The 21,370-nt window shown below is 38.5% G+C and overlaps 1 protein-coding gene across 1 annotated transcript in view; it reads left to right on the top strand.

Moving 5' to 3' along the window:
* The window catches only part of LOC127455274 (G2/M phase-specific E3 ubiquitin-protein ligase-like), a 25,126-nt gene extending 4,258 nt beyond the window's left edge, over positions 1 to 20,868 (top strand). Inside the window, exons 3-14 of the mRNA XM_051723016.1 lie at positions 2,056 to 2,157; positions 2,251 to 2,375; positions 2,566 to 2,728; positions 2,828 to 2,934; positions 6,259 to 6,375; positions 6,496 to 6,620; positions 11,849 to 11,957; positions 12,343 to 12,647; positions 13,079 to 13,260; positions 13,368 to 13,540; positions 13,636 to 13,847; positions 19,533 to 20,868. Of these exons, the coding sequence (XP_051578976.1) occupies positions 2,056 to 2,157; positions 2,251 to 2,375; positions 2,566 to 2,728; positions 2,828 to 2,934; positions 6,259 to 6,375; positions 6,496 to 6,620; positions 11,849 to 11,957; positions 12,343 to 12,647; positions 13,079 to 13,260; positions 13,368 to 13,540; positions 13,636 to 13,847; positions 19,533 to 19,780 (1,968 nt within the window). The 3' untranslated portion in view covers positions 19,781 to 20,868. The remainder of the gene's footprint in view (positions 1 to 2,055; positions 2,158 to 2,250; positions 2,376 to 2,565; positions 2,729 to 2,827; positions 2,935 to 6,258; positions 6,376 to 6,495; positions 6,621 to 11,848; positions 11,958 to 12,342; positions 12,648 to 13,078; positions 13,261 to 13,367; positions 13,541 to 13,635; positions 13,848 to 19,532) is intronic.
* The last annotated feature ends 502 nt before the right edge of the window (positions 20,869 to 21,370 follow it).

Genomic DNA, 21,370 nt, shown 5'->3' on the forward strand with positions numbered 1-21,370 from the left:
CATTCATCATTCCCTCGATCCTGACTAGTCTCCCAGTTCCTGCCGCTGAAAAACATCCCCACAGCATAATGCTGCCACCACCATGCTTCACTGTAGGGATGGTATTGGCCAGGTGATGAGCGGTGCCTGGTTTCCTCCAGACATGACACTTGCCATTCAGGCCAAAGAGTTAAATATTTATTTCTCATGGTCTGAGAGTCCTTCAGGTGCCTTTTGGCAAACTCCAGGCAGGCTGTCATGTGCCTTTTACTGAGGAGTGGCTTCCGTCTGGCCACTCTACCATACAGGCCTGATTGCTGGAGTGCTGCAGAGATGGTTGTTCTTCTGGAAGGTTCTCCTCCCTCCACAGAGAAATGCTGGAGCTCTGTCAGAGTGACCATCGGGTTCTTGGGCACCTCCCTGACTAAGGCCCTTCTCCCCCGATCGCTCAGTTTGGCCAGGCGGCCAGCTCTAGGAAGAGTCCTGATGGTTCCAAACTTCTATTTACGGATGATGGAGGCCACTGTGCTCATTGGGACAGAATGCTGCAGAAATTTTTCTGTACCCTTCCCCAGATCTGTGCCTCGATACAATCCTGTCTTGGAGGTCTACAGTCAATTCCTTGGACTTCATGGCTTGGTTTGTGCTCTGACATGCACTGTTAACTGTGGGACCTTATATAGACAGGTGTGTGCCTTTCCAAATCATGTCCAATCAACTGAATTTATCACAGGTGGACTACAAACAAGTTGTAGAAACATCTCAAGGATGATCAGTGGAAACAGGATGCACCTGAGCTCAATTTTGAGTGTCATGGTAAAGGCTGTGAATACTTATGTACATGTGATTTTTTTTATTTATTTATTTTTTTATTTTTAATACATTTGCAAAGATTTCAAACAAACTTCTTTCACGTTGTCATTATGGGGTGTTGTTTGTAGAATTTTGAGGAAAATAATGAATTTAATCCATTTTGGAATAAGGCTGTAACATAACAAAATGTGGAAAAAGTGAAGCGCTGTGAATACTTTCCGGATGCACTGTACACAGTATTAAGAACTAAGGGTATGCAGACCTTTGAACGGGGTCATTTCATTTTTTTCTTTGTTGCCATGTTTTGTTTTATGATTGTGCCATTCTGTTATAACCTACAGTTGAATATGAATCCCATAAGAAATAAAAGAAATGTGTTTTGCCTGCTCACTCATGTTTTCTTTAAAAATGGTACATATATTACCAATTCTCCAAGGGTATGCTAACCTTTGAGCACAACTGTATATATATATATATTCTGCATACAGAAAATGAAACCTGTTTTAAGGACCATTAAGAATTTTTTTAAATTATGAGATTATTTTCAATTAATTACGTTAATTGAGAACATTTTACCCTCAATTCTCATTACCAAAATGTGAAAAGGATGAACAAAATGATATTCCCATGACTGCCATGTGAAATATTTTTTATATATATTATTTAAATTGTAAAGTGTTTATACACTATCGTAGTACTCTTGCAGATTTTAATTAAAACCTTGTACAACAGCATCTTATTCTGAAAGACAGTAAAAATTACTGTGTAACGGTAATGAGAATCATCATTGAAAACAATGGGAAAGGTAAAAACATGCTGGTAATGAGAATTGGGTAAAATGTGCTCAAGTGTCCTGAAAATAATGCAACAATGCTAAAAATCTTAATGGTCCTAAATGTAGGCTTCTTTTTCTTTGTGCAAAATATAATTACATATTTGTGTAATTTTTTTGTATTGATTTTGGGTTTAAATTTGACCAGGACATTTTCTTGACAGGCTTCATGAGAATCACCCATTCTCTGTCAGCCACGAATCTCTTATGGGAACGCAGAATATCATATCTCAGAAACTGTATATCCTCTATAATTCAGACCACTTTTGAACTGTAAAGCTGTTACCTTCTAAATTGAGGATCTGGCGATTTGTAAATATGAATTATTCTGTATTATTTTGTATAAATATAGTAAAAACCCAATACTAGACTCATAATTCAAGTATAAAGGTACTGGAATAGTCAAAAAAGTATTTAACTATCTCGTACAGCTGGTGTCTAGTGGAGTATTTCAGAGAGGAGAAGAAGATGAAGGAATACTTGGTTTCCTTGTGGATGACATCAAGAAGGAGATTCGCAGATCTTCGAGGCTGGTAAATCCACATTTGTTGCATTCAGTTCAATTACATCACTGCGTAAATGTTTCTGAGGCAGTAACTTTCTTAAAAAAATGTTTTCACTTGCAGAAATGTACACACTGCAAAAAAAATGGTGCTTCAGTGGGGTGCTACATCAAAAGCTGCAGACAAGTGGTCCACTTTCCGTGTGGAATCGAGCAGGAGTTTATTTTCCAGTTCACTGACTCTTTTCCGTAAGTATTTCTTAAAAGAAAGATGATAGTGAAGGGTCACACAAACCCATTTTAAACCATATCTGAGATTGAAAAGAAAATTCAGAATCAGGTGTCCTTTTTTCATTAGCATTTAAATAAAAGACAGGGGGCTGATCTTGGAATAGGAAAGTGCACCTGAGATATTGATGATGACAGCTCTTGTTTACAGGTCTTACTGCAAAAAGCATGCGCCTACTCAGACTTGTGCCTCCAGCCCCAGTTTGCCACTGTCCTGCTCTGTGTGTCTGGAGCCCATTGAACCCATTCTCTCCTTTAATGTGCTCAAGTGTCCGGCATGTCATGGAAGCTGGTTTCACAGGGATTGTGTCCAGGTAACCAACCATACAGCAAATTTAAGCATGCTAATAGATTAACACGTCCTATATCAGGAGCTGGAAATCTAAGCCTGGTTCTCAACTCTGTTGTTTCAGCAAAATGCATACAGTGCTGCCATGTTTTTCTTCAAATGCACACTCTGCAATAACAAGGACCAGTTCCAGCAAGAAATGCTTAGAATGGGAATATATATACCAGAGAGGTAAATGACAATTATTTCCTGCTGATATTGATTCTGGTGTTAAACACTACATTCTCATTGGCACTTTTTCCACCTTATTATTTGATTTGTACTATTCTTAAAGCTGAAGTGTGTCATTTATTCAATGTTAAAATACTTTCTCCAATGGCAGCTTAAAATGCAGAGACAACAATAAAGGCCCAGATATACTTCATACGGAATCGAAGTACAAACGGGTATGACGTCATTTAGAACTAATCCTGCCTTCACATGCTATCGGAATTATCGTAAATATGAGTTTCCCACTCGGAAGTTGCTCATGAACGACCCCTCAAGTCGTAATTACGACTGGTAAACTATGAGATCATTTTCATACCCGAGTTTCCAAGATGGGAGGACTCAAACTTTCAACATGGCGGAGGAGAGTACGGTTTCTGTAGTGAATGACAGTTTGTATTCATTTTTTTTAAATACAGCTAATTGTTAGCGCTTACCATTTTGGTCATATTCATATATGTATATCAGCAACCATTTGATGCATGTTGTACATTTTTACACTTAAAAATAGCTCGTATTTGACCAAAATTCCATTATGGTCAGCGAGTAATATTTTTTTATGGTGTCAAAATTAAATTTTCTCTGAAAATATATATGAATGAATGTTTTTTCCGACAACAAAGCACTTCGGAAGTGGGAAGTAGGATAACTCCGATAGCACAAGAAGGCAGCATTAATCTGACCAAAAAGAAGGTGTTTTTGCGTTCATTTTGGTGGTCTGTAACAGCTAGCCTGGGAAAACTTTTAGGAAAACTTCTAACCGGCTGCTAAACAACTTCTTGCTGCCATTGGTCCACGTCATTGGTGACCTGAAGCTCCACCTACTACTTTGTTTACGTTTTCAGTCAGTATTCAACGCGAACATACCAGTGTGCAAGACCATGTCATGAGATTTTTTATTGAATTAGTCTACAAAAGGAATAAAATCTACTCAAATACTCTCAAGTGCCCTTTCACTCGTGTGCCATCTGCAGCGAAAGCCATTCACACATCTGCCAAAGTAAGATATTCCTCTATCACCATTCTTTTGTCTGTATTCGGAATTTTAACAATCTTATAAACCTATCTTTGCAGTAGTATCAGTGTCGTCATAAATTACAATAACAGAGTGTATCCGGATTGCATGTTAGCACATTAGCATCATGAATTCAGAATCTAAACAAGACAAATTAAACATTTTCTACTGCATAAATATTACTTTAAATCATCGAGTGGTTAAAACAGCTTTTTTTTTTTTTTTTTCTGATCTCATTTGAATTCTAGAATGAGGCATAAAGTGATTGATACATTTTAATGTCACATTAGTTAAGGTTTTACTGAGCGTCCTCATATTTAAATGTAATTCTAAACGCCTCCCACAGCCGTATGACCGGTGTCTGAATGTTCACAAACAGTTGCTTGGCTGTTTTTACCCCTGAACAAAGAAGAACTTCTCCGGAAGTATATCGGGGCCTTAAGTACGAAATTCGTAGGTTCATTTCCCTGAAAGTTTAAGCATTGTGGCATAATCAAAATACTGCTGTGTTTGAGCATCTGTACCAGCCTGACACAGCAACATTGGCTCAATCAGTGGTGTGAGTTTGGGTGTGATTTAGGGATGGGTAAATATATCGATTTTCTGATGCATCACGATCTTCATTTGAACGATCTCGATATCGATTCTTAAATCCCAAGATCGATCTTTTACACTATGTGCAACCCTCCACTACAATGAGAGGAAATCACTCGCATTTGCAACCAAATTTCTTGCTATGCCAATAAAATGTATATATTTTGCAACTGGCTGGTAAATGTTCAGATTTCACTCACCAGTAATTGTGTAGTATAGTGGTGGTGTATTCAGCAATGAGATCCTTTCACTGTGTGTTGAGAGTAAGTTTGTTTTAATTCATTCTGTGTGTCCAAAGACGAGATCCACACAACCCATTTTTCATTGAATAATGTCTCTTTTTTTTAAAGGAATAGTTCACCCAAAAATCTCTCATTATTTACTTAACCTGATGCCATCCCAGATGTGTATGACTGTCTTTCTTCAGCAGAACTCAAATGAAGAATTTTAGAAGAAGACAGAGTTCTGTTAGGTCCTTATAATGGATGTACATGGGTGCCAGCACTTTGATGGTCCAAAAGTCACATTTAGGCAGCATAAAGTAATCCACATGAAAAAAGTTTTCATCCAGGGCTCTGATGCAGTTTGAAATGGCCGAACTCTCACGTGACGTTCGTTCTTCTGTTGTAACGATGTGAACTCGCCGACGCGCTTACATCACGCTTCACGTCAGCTGCTGGAAGGAAGTGCTTTTTAAAAGTTAATAACATTTTAACTATCGATTTATACATTTTTTACACAAACTTATCGATTTGCTTCAGAAGACGTTAATTAATTGATTGACTGGAGTTGCATGGATTATTTTTATGCTTCCTAATTGGGACTTTTGGCTGTCAAAGCGCTGGCACCCATGTACTTGCATTACAAGGAACATACAGAGCTCTACGTTCTTCTAAATATCTTGATTTATGTTCTGCTGAAGAAATACTGTCATACACATCTGGGATGGCATCAGGGTAAGTGAATAATTAGAGAATTTTCATTTTTGGGTGAACTATCTCTTTAATATCCTTTAAGTTCTCTACAGTCAATTGTCGATCAAAAAATAAAAAATAAACTTTTAATTCTAATCATGCATGGCACAGATGAGAATAAAGCCATTAGAGTCCTCTCTCATTAACACGCACTTATTTACACACACTCTTTACAGAATTGCCAGTTTTGTTAAAGAGACAGTACTGCTTTTAGCAATGTAAATACTTGTAAATAGTACACATTATGCAATTAAACTACTGTATATACATTTAAAAAAAATAATATGTAAAATATAATATCTTATTTATTGATTGAATACATGGATTTGTTCATTTTATAAAGCCAAAATGTGACCAAAATTATGAAAAACTAATAAAATATAATTCGTAAAATGTACATTTTCGTAATGTACCTAGTTAGAAGGTTCCGTGTATAATTCACAGCATTAGCTGAGAGAGAATTTCTTTCATATGTAAGCAAAAGCGACATTATAACTGAAATATACCCATATAAATCGATTTTGAATCTAATCGAGAGCTTATGAATCAGAATTGTATCAGGAAATCTGTATCAATACCCAGCCCTTGTGGGACTGTCGGTTTATTGACCAATGGCAGATGGATGGAGTGTTTGGAAAACCTGTCAGAAATGACACACTTCAACTATTACTACCAATATGTTGAAACATTGTATATTTGTTGTAGGGATGCATCATGGGAGCTAGAGGAAAATGCATTTGGAGAATTACTGCAGGTGTACCAGCACTGTGATGCTGCAAAGTGTCGCTTTTCTGGAGGTCGTACACAGAGCTCACAGTCAGGGTAATCTGTGCACTCAATCATTCAAGCATAATTAAACAGAAAAGGTTTCAAACTAATAAAGATTGTAAATACTGATTAAGTACCAAGGTAATTAAGAATGGACATATCTGTGGTTCACAGGCTTTTTGAAATCATTCTTTGTAAGTTCTGTGGATCCAGCGGAACTCATCGAAAGTGCTCCAACCTGAGGCTTTACGATACCGACTGGAGCTGTGCTGACTGTAAAGCTGCTGTTGAAGGGAAAAGTAAGCTCTCCTGTTCTTGATCATCCTGTAACAATATTTGCTATTTTACTTGTAGAAATTAATTATTCCAAAAATACTTGCTTGGACATGGAATGGGCCTCTCAGAATTTTTGTCAGTTTTTGTTCACTCTGTAATTTCTTTTTCTTCATTAAAATGTTTTTACCCCTATAGAAAGAAGACGACTTTTTGAAGAATATGTTTAGAATCATGTACACTCAATTGAGATAAAGAATCCAGTCATATAATTAGGCTAATAAAAGCTGTTTGTTTTTTTTAACTTGATGCTGGGAGAGATCACATCACCAGCTGAATACCGCTTATTTTATTTCAGTAACCCCACTATTGATAGACATTTTACATCCCAGAATATATTAATCATGGAAAACTGTGAATAGTGCATTTCTACAATGACACTGGTAACCAAAAAGTAATACTTTTGTATGATACTGCATCTACGCTGATTTCAGATGGCTGCTATAATGGCCAGTGCAACATAAACAGAAAATTACTGTGTGCACCCTTTAATACTTAAAAAGTATGTTCAATGAAGTAATCAAATTATATAGAAAGAAATCTAGTTTTGTGTTTCCCACAGTCATGGAAAAATGGGAAAAAAACAGGATATTTTAAAATGGAGATTTTCAGGCTTGAAAAGTCATACAAATTAGTTACATTTTTACAAGTCATGGAATTTTTATAACACTTTACAATAAGGTTCCATTCGTTAACATTAGTTAATGTATTAGGTATCATGAACTAACAATGAACAGTATTTTTTACAGCATTTATTAATCGTTGTTAATGTTAGTTAATAACATTTTTCATTATTAGTTCATGTTAGTTCATAGTACACAAAAGGGCCAGGTATACTTTGTTTTTGTGCATTCCGGATCGGCTCATGCCTGGTCGACCACGTTGCCTTTGTGAGTTTACTCTTCTGACCATGAGCGAATACGAACGATTTTGACGCATGCCCACTACAGTCAATAGCAGGCACATGCAATAGCAGGCACATGCATCAGCAACACGCACTGCCGAGGACCGCGTGCGCAGGTCAAGAAAATCTAGGAGGAGTGGTCAAGCTGATGACGCAATTTGTGTCACACATACTGTGCGCGGAGCAATTCACAGCACGGACACCCGAAGTATACTTTAGCCTTAAGTGATGTAAACAAAACATTTGATTTTAAAAATGTATTGCTAGATTTTTAAAGTGAACATTAACTAAGATTAATAAATGCTGTAAAATATTTTGTTTAAAGACCAATCCTAGTGTTTACAAAAATTTCTGCGCATGCGCAGTAAAGGGTGGCAAAGAGCTGATAGACTGTTGTTAGATTTGACAGATTAGATGATTAATCAAAAGTACGACAAAACCATTATAAATACACAAATATTTGTAGCTATACAATTATAATAATGATATGAGTTAATAACATATCTGTAATAATGTTCGCTTTATATGTTTGCTGCAAAGCCGTGAGTTGAAATTATCTCCTCAGTCCAGTCAGCTCTGTTGATGGCTTGAAGCCACAGCTGTCTATGAGAACCCTCAAAAACATTTTTCAACAACGGAATCCGTTAAAAGTTTACTGTTCACGGATGGTTTCTGCCACCACTTCCGTGTGTGATATAAGCGGTGATGTTGACAAAGGATTGGTCTATTGTTAGTTCATGTTAACTAATGTTGTTAAATAATGTAAACAAATGGAACCTTATTGAAAAGTGTTACTGAAATTTCTTTATTGAATACATTGACATTTTAGTAGTTTTGTTCAGCTCTAAAATATATATATATTTTTTTTGTGGCTTGAACTTGCTCTTCGTGAATGCGATCTCTATAAAACAATTTTTACAAATTTGTATCCAGTAATCTGAACAATTGGAAAAGGTATGGATATACATCATGATGGTGCCACAGATGGCCGCCTCAGTGTGGAGCACTCCTATTGTTTTGTTGTTTTTGTTTGTTTGTCCTGTGTTTAGTAATCTTTTTCCAGTCAGTTTTAACATTCGACAGCTTATACCAGACAGTCTTTTCCCGGTTTTTGAATATTCAGACGTTTTGCTAGACATTTTAGTTGGAGGCACGGCTTTGCGGTTCAGGAGACTCAGGCGAGGAAGACGAGCTGGGTGCGCTGGTGAAACTCTGTCGGCAGGGCTTTTGAACAATGCTGCCGAGCATTCATCTTGCGAATCTCCGCTCTTTGCTGCCTTGTGCTTCACAGAAACCTGGTTTAGTGAAGCCATTCCGGACAGCGCATTACATCTGCCGGGCTTCCAGCTGTTCAGAGCGGATCGCATCGCGGAGTTAAAGGGGAAAACGAGAGGTGGTGGAACATGCTTTTACATCAATGAAAGTTGGTGTACAGATGTAACAATGTTAAAGAGGATGTGCTGTCCTAATTTGGAAGCGCTCTTTATTAACTGTAGGCCTTTCTACTCGCCGCGGGAGTTTTCCTCGTTTATTCTGGTGAGTGTGTATATCGCGCCAAACGTGCGTTTGAATGCGGCGCTGCAACAGCTGGCTGATTAAATCACAGACACGGAACAACAATACCCAGACTCAGTTATTATAATTCATGGGGATTTTAACAAAGCAAATCTCACACGTGAACTTCCCAAATACAAACAGCACATTACATGCCCCACCAGAGACAGGAACATACCAGATCATTGCTACACAACAATAAAGGATGCATATCGCTCTGTCCCTAGAGCAGTTTTGGGACTCTCTGATCACTGTCTTGTTCATCTTCTTCCAACCTACAGGCAGAAATTAAAATCAACCAAGCCAGTAGTAAGGATTGTAAAGAGATGGACCAGTGAAGCAAAGCGGGAACTACAAGCCTGCTTCGATTGCAGGGATTGGAATGTTTTTGAGGCTGCAGCCACAGACCTGGACGAGCTCGCAGATACTGTTACATCATATATCAGTTTCTGTGAAGATATGTGCATTCCTACTAGGACTTATTTAAAGTTCAACAACGTCAAACCATGGTTTACAGCAGAGCTCAGGTGGCTTCGTCAGGCCAAAGAGGATGCTAACAGGGGTGGAGATAAAGTCTTGTACAATCAGGCCAGGAACACACTGAACAAGGAAATCAGAGTGGCTAAAAGAAGATACTCCGAGAAGCTGAAAAACAAGTTTTCAGCTAACCACCCTGCATCAGTGTGGAGTGGCATGAAACAACTCACAAATTACAGGACTCCTACCCCCAACCTTGTTGTGGACCAACAACTGGCTGACGACCTGAATGTGTTCTACTGCAGATTTGAAAGGCCCAATCTCACACCCCACACCCACTCTGACCTTCAATTCACACAAACACCAACACCTCCTGCAACCCCCTTCCTGCTACTCAGCCTGCTCTTAAGATCTGTGAAGATGATGTAAGCCGCGTCTTTCGGAAACAAAAGACGAGGAAACTTCAGGCCCAGATGGGGTCTCACCAGCGTGTCTTCGATACTGTGCTAACCAGCTGGCCCCCATCTTCACACAGTTCTTCAATAGATCACTGGAGCAGTGTGAAGTCCCATGCTGCTTCAAATGCTCAATCATTATTCCTGTCCCAAAGAAACCAAAAATGACAGGACTTAATGACTACAGACCTGTCGCCCTGATGTCTATGGTCATGAAATCATTTGAGAGACTGGTGTTGGCCCACCTGAAGAACATCACTGGACCCTTTCTAGATCCCCTTCAATTTGCTTATCGAGCAAACAGGTCTGTGGATGATGCAGTCAACATGGGATTGCATCATATCCTGCAACATCTGGACAGACCAGGGACATATGCAAGGATCCTTTTTGTGGACTTCAGTTTGGCTTTCAACACCATCATCCCAGCTATACTCCAGAATAAATTACACCAACTCTCTGTTCCCATGTCTATCTGTCAGTGGATTACCAGCTTTCTGACGGACAGGCAGCAGCTTGTGAGACAGGGAAAACTCACTTCCAGCACCTGCACAATCAGCACTGGTGCCCCCCAGGGATGTGTGCTCTCTCCACTACTCTTCTCCCTCTACACCAAAGACTGCATCGCCAAGGACCCCTCTGTCAAGCTCCTGAAGTTTGCAGATGACACCACTGTCATCGGCCTCATCCGATATGATGATGAGTCTGCAAACAGAAGGGAGGTTGAACAGCTGGCTGTCTGGTGCAGTCAAAACAACCTTGAGCTGAACACACTCAAAACGGTGGAGATGATTGTGGACTTTAGGAGGAACACCCCAACACTGACCCCCCTCACCATTCTAAACAGCACTGTGGCAGCAGTGGAGTCATTCAGGTTCCTGGGCACTACCATCTCACAGGACCTGAAGTGGGAGACACACATTGACTCCATTGTGAAAAAGGCCCAGCAGAGGTTGTACTTCCTTTGCCAGCTGAGGAAGTTCAACTTGCCACAGGTGCTGCTGATACAGTTCTACTCAGCGGTCATCGAGTCTGTCCTCTGCACTTCAATAACTGTCTGGTTTGGTTCAGCTACGAAATCAGACATCAGGAGACTACAAAGGACAGTTCGGACTGCTGAGAGGATTATTGGTTGCCCCCTGCCCCCCCTTTAAGAACTATACTCTTCCAGAGTGAGGAAAAAGGCTGGAAAAATCACTCTGGACCCAACTCACCCTGCCCACTACCTTTTTGAACGGTTGCCTTCTGGCCGACGCTTCAGAGCTCTGAGCAATAGAATCGTCAGGCACAGTTTTTTCCTTCAGGCTATCCATCTCATGAACAGTTAAATCGCCCCATTGAGCAATAACTATGTGCAATACACAGTTTAGTCTTTTTTTATATATTTATCCAACACATCCAACCTCTTCTGCCATTTCATTCCTCTGGGAAAAAAAACAAACAAAAAAAACCATTTGCACTGTTATACACATAACAGATTTATATAGGCACCGTACATAACAGATAACAGATTTGTATTAGATTGCACTACGTATGTGTGTATGTACGTATGTGTATAACTATTTTTTTTAAAATTTTATTATTATCTATGTCTTGCTGCTGTTTTTGTATTGTTGTACACTGGAAGCTCCTGTCACCAAGACAAATTCCTTGTATGTGTAAGCATACTTGGCAATAAAGCTGATTCTGATTCTTCTTCTGATAAGTCATGGAAATATCATGGAAATTAATTAGTCAAAAAAGTGTGGGAACCCTGTAGTTTCTTTCTCCCTCTTCTTTGCCACTTTATATTATTCCTGTGTTTCAGAGTCGGTGCCTTTGCCAAACTATGCTACATCACCACTGGCCAAAAGACAAGAGAGGAAGAGGCTGTTGCAAAGTATCTCAGACCTTCACTCATCACTAATCACTAAAAGGTACTTGCTCAATCACTAGCATTTGGTTTTGATAGGGAATATTCTGGGTAATTTCCAACTCAATGTCTACGTACAGCATCTGTGGCATGCTGTCTGTTTCCACAGAACATATCCTTAGTTTGTAATTATATTAATAAAATGTATAATTATTAATTATTAATATTCATTTAGTTTGCTGAATTCCATTTCATTATCAACCAAACATAACATGAATGACTTTTTAATTGTGAACAAGTCAGAGGATAAGACACTTGTAGACTCCCAACTACACTACACACACTAAAGCTGATCCAGTGGATCATGATTTTTGCAGTATTGTGTTATTACCTTTACTGCATGTATAAAATATATAGTTTTTAAGTCTATTGAACACCTTGTTTTTTAGGCAGTGTGTGTCAGCCACTTCTCACGAGATCTTAATGGATCTGGCCTATCAGATATCACAGCAGCAGTCCACAGAGGTGCTAGTGGGAGATGATGATTATGAGGTGCAGGAAGCAGCTCTGCGGGTTCTGCGGCAAAGTGACTTTAATCCCCGCTACACTCTTTCTGTGAAATTCTCCAAAGACAAACTGAACAGCAAAGTTAGGAATCAGCATCTGTTCCTCAAACGTCTTATTCAGAACTTGCAGATGTCAGAAATCTTTGAGGGGCCTGAGGGTGCTAAAAACCTGGTTCTGAACTCAAAAGGTAGGTCGGGTTTTTATTACATGTCATTTTTCAATTTAAAGGGATAGTTCACCCAAAATAAGAAAATACTGTTTTTTTTTTTTTTTAAATCATTATTTTTTTGCTCACCTTCATGTTGTTACAAACCCATATGACTTTCTCTCTTCAGCAGAACACAAAGCCTCATTCACCTTTCACTTTCTTTTGAATATTTTCCCATACTGAAATGATGAAAGTGAGGGGGACTGCAGCTAACACTCTGCCTAACTATCTCCTTTTGAGTTCCTTAGAAAGAAAGTAATGTAGGTTTGGAATAACATGTGGAAAAGAAAATAGTGACAGAGTTTTTATTTTTGGTTGAACTAACCCTTTAAGTTTATTTGATTTCCAATACAGTACCACTCACTGCTAAAAACTGACCTTGAAAACTAACAATTGTTTTGTATGAATAGCCCTGAGGGATGATCTTTACTTTGAGGTTGGCAGCCTGCTGGCTCTCTCTTTGGTTCATGGGGGTCCTCCCGTGGGCTTCTTCTCTCCAGCACTGTACCATAGTCTGTTCCACTACCCCACAAACTACAGGCCTGCTTTAGAAGACCTTGGAGATACTGCTTTAGCACACAAAATCAGAAGGGTAAGTATTATTTAGATTTTAGAATTCAGAACCAGAAATATGAACATTGGAGGCACAAATCACAATTATAGCAAGCAGAACGCAAATGACTGTTGTTGTACATATAGATTGCAGGAGCAAACACCATGAAGGAGTTGAAATATGCAATGCATTCAGCATCACAATATTTGGAAGCAGCCGGCTGCTGGCGAAATATCAGCAAGCTGTCTGAGAAAAACATGTTGGTGGAGGATGTTCTAAATTTTTACCTGATCATCAGAGTACAGATGCCTCTTCAGAGGTTTGTACCCTAAGCTGCCTGTGTCTCTATGTACACCTATATAAAAATAGTTATCCTAGCAAATTCAAGTTCTCTTCTCTTATTTCCTTTTTCAGATTTCGTGAGGGTCTGAGGACACTTGGACTGTTTGAGCGAGTTCAGATGTGTGCAGAGAGTTTCTATTCCGTTTTCTGTGGCCCCGTGGAGAGGTTGACAGCTGAATCCGTCATGGAGCTCTTTACTGCCCAGTTTTCAGAGGAGAAAGAACAACAAGCAAAGGAGAACACAACTTTAAGCTTTTGGAAACAGTATCTACATGAGTGTGAGGGTATGTTTATTACAAAACTTAGAAATAGAATTTAGAAATTCTATTTTTATTTGTATAATGAGTCCTGTCCCAAAGCAGTTGCATAATATAACATTATATAATATTATTTGTTATAATACATAACATTATACAGTGCATCCGGAAAATATTCACAGCGCTTCACTTTTTCCATATTTTGTTATGTTACAGCCTTATTCCAAAATGGATTAAATTCATTATTTTCCTCAAAATTCTACAAACATTACCCCATAATGACAACGTGAAAGAAGTTTGTTTGAAATCTTTGCAAATTTATTAAAAATCAAAAACGAAAAAAAATCACATGTACATAAGTATTCACAGCCTTTGCCATGACACTCAGAATTGAGCTCAGGTGCATCCTGTTTCAACTGATCATCCTTGAGATGTTTCTACAACTTGATTGGAGTCCACCTGTGGTAAATTCAGTTGACTGGACATGATTTGGAAAGGCACACACCAGTCTATATAAGGTCCCACAGTTAACAGTGCATGTCAGAGCACAAACCAAGCCATGATGTCCAAGGAATTGTCTGTAGACCTCCGAGACAGGATTGTATCGAGGCACAGATCTGGGGAAGGGTACAGAAAAATATCTGCAGCATTGACGGTCCCAATGAGCACAGTGGCCTCCATCATCTGTAAATGGAAGAAGTTTGGGACCACCAGGACTCTTCCTAGAGCTGGCCGCCTGGCCAAACTAAGCGATCGGGGGAGAAGGGCCTTAGTCAGGGAGGTGACCAAGAACCCGATGGTCACTCTGACAGAGCTCCAGCATTTCTCTGTGGAGAGAGGAGAACCTTCCAGAAGAATGACCATCTCTGCAGCACTCCACCAATCGGGCCTGTATGGTAGAGTGGCCAGACGGAAGCCACTCCTCGGTAAAAGGCACATGACAGCCCACCTGGAGTTTGCCAAAAGGCACCTGAAGGACTCTCAGACCATGAGAAACAAAGACTGAACTCTTTGGCCTGAATGGCAAGCATCATGGCTGGAGGAAACCAGGCACCGCTCATCACCTGGCCAGTACCATCCCTACAGTGAAGCATTGTGGTGGCAGCATCATGCTGTGGGGATGTTTTTCAGCAGCAGGAACTGGGAGACTAGTCAGGATCAAGGGAAAGATGAATGCAGCAATGTACAGAGACATCCTTGATGAAAACCTGCCCCAGAGCGCTCTGGACCTCAGACTGGGGCGAAGGTTCATCTTCCAACAGGACAACGACCCTAAGCACACAGCCAAGATAACAAAGGAGTGGCTCCGGGACAACTCTGTGAATGTCTTTGAGTGGCCCAGCCAGAGCCCAGACTTGAACCCGATTGAACATCTCTGGAGAGATCTGAAAATGGCTGTGCACCGACGCTCCCCATCCAACCTGATGGAGCTTGAGAGGTCCTGCAAAGAAGAGTGGGAGAAACTGCCCTAAAATAGGTGTGCCAAGCTTGTAGCATCATACTCCAAAAGACTTGAGGCTGTAATTGGGCCAAAGGTGCTTCAACAAAGTATTGAACAAAGGCTGTGAATGCTTATGTACATGTGATTATTTTTTTTTATTTTTTTTTTTTTGTAATAAATTTGCAAAGATTTCAAACAAACTTCTTTCACGTTGTCATTATGGGATATTGTTTGTAGAATTTTGAGGAAAATAATGAATTTAATCCATTTTGGAATAAGGTTGTAACATAACAAAATGTGGAAAAAGTGAAGTGCTGTGAATACTTTCCGGATGCACTGTATATTGCTTTTGTACAATATTTCTTTTAACAAGACGCTAAAGGTGCTGTAAGTGATTTTAGCCATTCTGGAATTTCCACAAGCTGAGCCGTTGGATTACACCCTCTTTCCAAAACCCGGTACTCCAAAGATACCCAATTAGCTTTATTGGGACCAACGCTTTATTGGGACCAACGCTGAGCAGAAGTGGATGTCAAAAACAACAGCAGCAAAATAGTGCCCTCAACTGCCAACTTTAATGAACAACATGGCATAAAAATGGCAGTAAGCCTCAATAATTCTCTGCAGTTACATTACTATGAGAACGTGCAAAATGATTGATAGGCAGAAAGTGTCAGAGACCACGGCCCACGGACACATTTTTGGTTTGCTGTTTACGGAGTCTAGAGCTGTCAAAGAGACAGGTGAGATATCTCACAACACTTATTTCATTAATATTTTTCAGGGAGTAGGAACATTCTTTGCATTCTTTCCATGAAAAAAATCTCTTACAGCACCTTTAATATTGAGTAACTTACAATTTGAAGCCACATCCAGACTAATGTTTTAACTTGAAAATGCATTCATTTAGCTCCATTACGCCTCTCATCCACTCTAGAATTCCATTTTCCTCCACTGAAAACTGAGACTTTCAAAAACGCTCTCCATTACTGCATACTTTAGAAAACTATGACGTTAAGAAACTGAAAACAGAGTTTTCAAACTTAAACTGTTTAGTGTGGATGTGGCCTTAGCTTAAGAAAATATTTCCAAACAAAGCCAAAGCAGGACTAACCATTGCGTTTCGCAGAGCAATGCACAGACTTGCTGTCTATCAGAAACAGCAAAAAAAAAATCAGATACATATAGTGAAGCATCCCAGTGTTGTTATACTAAGTATCAGCACTCTTTGAGCTCTCTTGTCCAATCAGATTAGAGAACCTAACTGTTGTATAATTGCATTTAACATATAATTAAATTTTCAGCATAAAATGGTACGACATGAGCTTAAAGGAATTGTTCACCCAAAAATGAAAATTCTCTCATAATTTACTCACCCTCATGTCATCCCAGATGTGTATGACTTTCTTTTTTCTGCTGAACACAAACAAAGATTTTTCTAAGAATATTTCAGCTCTGTAGTTCCTCACAATGCAAGTGAATGGTGACCAAAATTGTAAAACTCCAAAAGCACAAAAAAGGCAGCATAAAAGTAATCCATAGGACTCCAGTAGTTAAATCTATGTCTGAGTTCGGAATTGCATACTACCATACTAATACTATTTCTGCCATAGACACATATGGCAGATGTAGTAAGATAAGTGTGGGTAGTGTGCCATTCTGGACTCAGCCTATATCTCCAGAAGCGATATGATATGTGTGGGTGAGAAAAAGTGCAATATTTAAGTTATTTTTAACCTAATTTGATTTGCATTCTATGTGCATATCACCACCTACTCGGCAGGGAGGAGAATTTATAGGAAAAAACAACTTAAATATTGATCTGTTTCTTACCCACACCTATATTGCTTCAGAAGACATGGATTTAACCACTGGAGTCATATGGATTACTTTTTGCTGCCTTTATATGCTTTTTGGACCTTCAAAGCAGAGGTCGACCAATAGTGTGTTTTGCCAATACCGATAACTATGGTGGGAAAACAGGCAGATAGTAGATTAATCGGCCGATAGTTTTTAAAATGTATAATATGAATAAAAACTTTCCAATTTTGTAAGTATTACTTTCCATACCAATACTTAATGTTTCTCCCACACTGGCACGTTCTTCAAAGCCTTTGCCATCTGAAATGAATGAAAATATTAATGAAAATATTACAGGTCAAATGTGTTTGTTGTTCAGCAGTAACATAAAACACTGCCTTACAAAGCCAACTAGCGACTGTATTCTTCATCACATTTGACAATATTTATTATTTTATTTTATTGTCATATTAAATATATGAATGATGTGCAAGAAAGGGAGAGAGAAAAGGGGATAAAAATAAAGTTAAGTCTTGTCTTTTTAAAGGTAATTTTAGAATGGCATTGTATATATTATATGTGCCTTCTCATGAATTTCAAATGTATATTTCAGACATATACACTAGCGGCCAAAAGTTTGGAATAATGTACAGACTTTGCTGTTTCGGAAGGAAATTGGTGCTTTGATTCACCAAAGTTGCATTCACATAAATTGCTAATTTGGTACTAGAAAATCACTTGCCATTATATCAAACTCAATTGAAAGCTATTTGGTTCGTTAAATGAAGCTTAACATTGTCTTTGTGTTTGAGTGACCACAGTATGCAATAGACTGGCATGTCTTAAGGTCAATATTAGGTCAAAAATGGCAAAAGAGAAACTGCTTTCTCTAGAAACTCATCAGTCAATCATTGTTTTGAGGAATGAAGGCTATACAATGCTTGAAATTGCCAAAAAACTGAAGATTTCATACAAAGGTGGACACTACAGTCTTCAAAGACAAAGGACAACTGGATCTAACAAGGACAGAAAGAGATGTGGAAGGCCAGATGTACAACTAAACAAGAGGATAAGTATATCGGAGTCTCTAGTGTGAGAAATAGACGCCTCACATGTCATGCCGCTCAACACCAGTTTCATGTACAACAGTAAAGAGAAGACTCAGGGGTGCAGGCCTTTTGGGAGAATTGTAAAGAAAAAGCCACTTTTGGAACAGAAAAACAAAAAGAAAAGGTTAGAGTGGGCAAAGAATCACAGATATTGGACAACAGATAATTGGAAAAGAGTGTTATGGATCTTAACCCCATTGAGCTTTAATGGGATCAGCTAGACTGTAAGGTGTGTGAGAAGTGCCTGACAAGACAGCCACATCTATGGCAAGTACTACTGAAAGTGTGGGGTGAAATTTCACCCGAGTATCTGGACAAACTGACCGCTAGAATGCCAAATATCTGCAAAGCTGTCATTGCTGCACGTGGAGGATTTTTTGATGAGAAACTTTATAGTCAAAAATCTATAAAACGGAAAAATAAAAAAATCCTTCTTGTGTGCATGCATTCACGCAGTGCAGTTTGCTAGCACTTGTTCTGCTGAAGCAAGTGAATGGCTGAGCAAAAGCAAAAACCATATTCATATAAGGTTGGCATTAATGATTGATTTACTACTGATAATTACCTTATAAATTCACTTCTGTAAACAAAACCTCTTTGGAGTGCTCATGTTTATAACCTGACTCGAACATGCTGAACGCCCCTCACCCACTTTAAAAAAAAATCTAAACAGTGTATTTAAGAAGAAAGGTAAGCAGTTTCCATCCTTGACTTTGTAACATTGTTCTAACCATTCGAACAGCTAATGTTAGCTCTAATGTTATCCTCTCTCCACCTTGTCGGCAATGCTGTTCTCCAGTGCAGCGATTGGTTATAAACAAATTAATTAGTCTTAAATGACTGCTTTATTGTACCATGACAATAATAATGTAGATTGTATACATACTTTGCCTTTTCGCGGTCGATATTTTAAACATGTTTTTGAAGCGTCTGTCTATAAGTTGGCTATTCACCTTGCATAACAAACTCCACGCTGAGTCAGTGATTGTTTTTAGTTAACCTCAAGAGGGTGCTGTTATATTATTCAACCAAGGAGTTCAGACTATAGAACCCTCCAGCACTGGCCACAGAGAAATGAAACCAAAAATAACTATCTGAAACTATCAGAGTTGATTTTTCCCGATAGTTAAAAACGCAATTAATTGGTAAATCCGATATATCGGTCAACCACTACTTCAAAGTTCTGGCCACCATTCACTTGCATTGTATGGACCTACAGAGCTGAAATATCCTTTAAAAATCTTTGTGTTCAGCAGAAGAAAGAAAGTCGTACACATCTGGAAAGGCTTGAGGGTGAGTAAATGATGAGAGAATTTTCATTTTTGGGTGAACTATCCTTTCAGTCATTCCCTTGCGTTTCAGATGGCCGGTGTGCAGCGTCACTTGAGGATGTTCTAACGTTTGCCACTGCTACAGATGTGGTTCCTTCCATTGGATTCAACCCTGCTCTGTCTCTTTCATTCCTAAACTCGCCAGACCCTTCCTGTGCCTTTCCTCAGAGCAACTGTGACACCAATCATCTCATTCTGCCAATACTAGCCTCTTATGAGATCTTCAAGAAGCACTTGGATTACACTGTGTGTCAGTTTTCAGTTATGCAGGCCACTTGAAGAAACTCTTCCCCCAATCTATGGATATTTCAGTAGATTAATGGTGTTGATTTATCCAGTAATCTGCAATGGTGCTAAATTTCTGTTTCTGTTTATTGGGGTTGTTGAGTATTTTTATATGAACTGTATTTTTCAGTGTAGCTCACATAAGCATTACTTTGATTACTGTGACCACAGGTTGCTCCTTATCCAGTTTAACCTTTCACATTCATCAGAAGTTTTTAGCAGGTATTTGGCAGTAAATTGAAATCCTTAAATGGAGAACATAGACGATGGTTTGGCTTTGTTACAGTTTGCTAACATTTACATTAATAACTGGATTCTGAAAGAGCAATTATAGGTAAGTCAGCCGTTGTCACGTCATAGGAATTCACAGATATGATTTGAGCTGTTCAAAAAAATTTGGGCCTTAGTTATGAGACTTGTTACATTCTTAGACTTGTGTTAAGGTTGTGTGTTCTTTGTGCATTTTCAAAAGAATAGTTGCATTTTTTCCCAAAGAAGTACTTTCTACTGTAAATTTGGTCTTATAGAGAGGTATTAGAATTTCTTGAAAAGTAGTCATTTATTCATATGCAAGTACATAAATGGCTCTACAATAGTGTCTTTGGTGTCAGAGCTGATATGTTACCAGCCGCACATCTCAGAGCTGCACAGGTTTTAGTTAGTAGTGCAAATAAAGTTTATGCTGTTGAATAGGTAGTGTTTTATATATTCTGTCTACAGCACATGTATTAATCAGAGATGGGAATTAAATTTTCACTCCATAACAGTTCACAGTATAAAGTATAAAAACATAATATCCTGGTAGCCACAAGATGGTGCAATTGTTACTTGATGCCAACATCCAGTTGGCCTACAATGAATATGAATAAGCAGTTGCTGAGTTCTATGGTTTCAATCAGTTTGTAACTGAGACCAATGTAAGCAATCATACACGAGAAATGTATATATATATATATATATATATATATTTTTTTTTTTTTTGTATAGTGTTCTATTTTTCCTGGTTTTGTTTGAGAATATACGATGGCTTGCCTGTTCTGTAATTGTCATAATTTATTAAACTCTCTTTCCTGTTACACTCACTGTTTGCCCCTTGGGTTGAATAAATAATTGTAGATCTATGCACGGATGACATGTAATAATGAGAAATGGGAAAGCCAGTTCCAAGACATCACACATTAAAATATGTTTTGTTCAAAGATAACAGTAACACTGAAGGCAACAATCCAGTGAGCAAAAACAAATGCAGCATAAAGTGTCATCGGTAGTTTATCACAATTCAAGTGGACCTTTCTTTCCTTTTTTTAAGAATACATTTGATATATGTATGTATGTGTATATATATATATATATATATATATATATATATATATATATATATATATATATATATATTAATTTATATATATTTATATTAATATACACACATTAATCAGCCATAAGATTAAACCCACCAGCCTAATATTGTGTTGGTCCCCCTCGTGCCTCCAACCTGCATCTCAGAAGAGCATTCTGAGATGCTATTCTTCTCACCACAATTGTACAGAGCGGTTATCTGAGTTACGTAGACTCTAGTTCAAACCA

The sequence above is a fragment of the Myxocyprinus asiaticus genome, chromosome 17 (genome assembly GCF_019703515.2).
Source record: "Myxocyprinus asiaticus isolate MX2 ecotype Aquarium Trade chromosome 17, UBuf_Myxa_2, whole genome shotgun sequence".
Classification (NCBI taxonomy): domain Eukaryota; kingdom Metazoa; phylum Chordata; class Actinopteri; order Cypriniformes; family Catostomidae; genus Myxocyprinus; species Myxocyprinus asiaticus.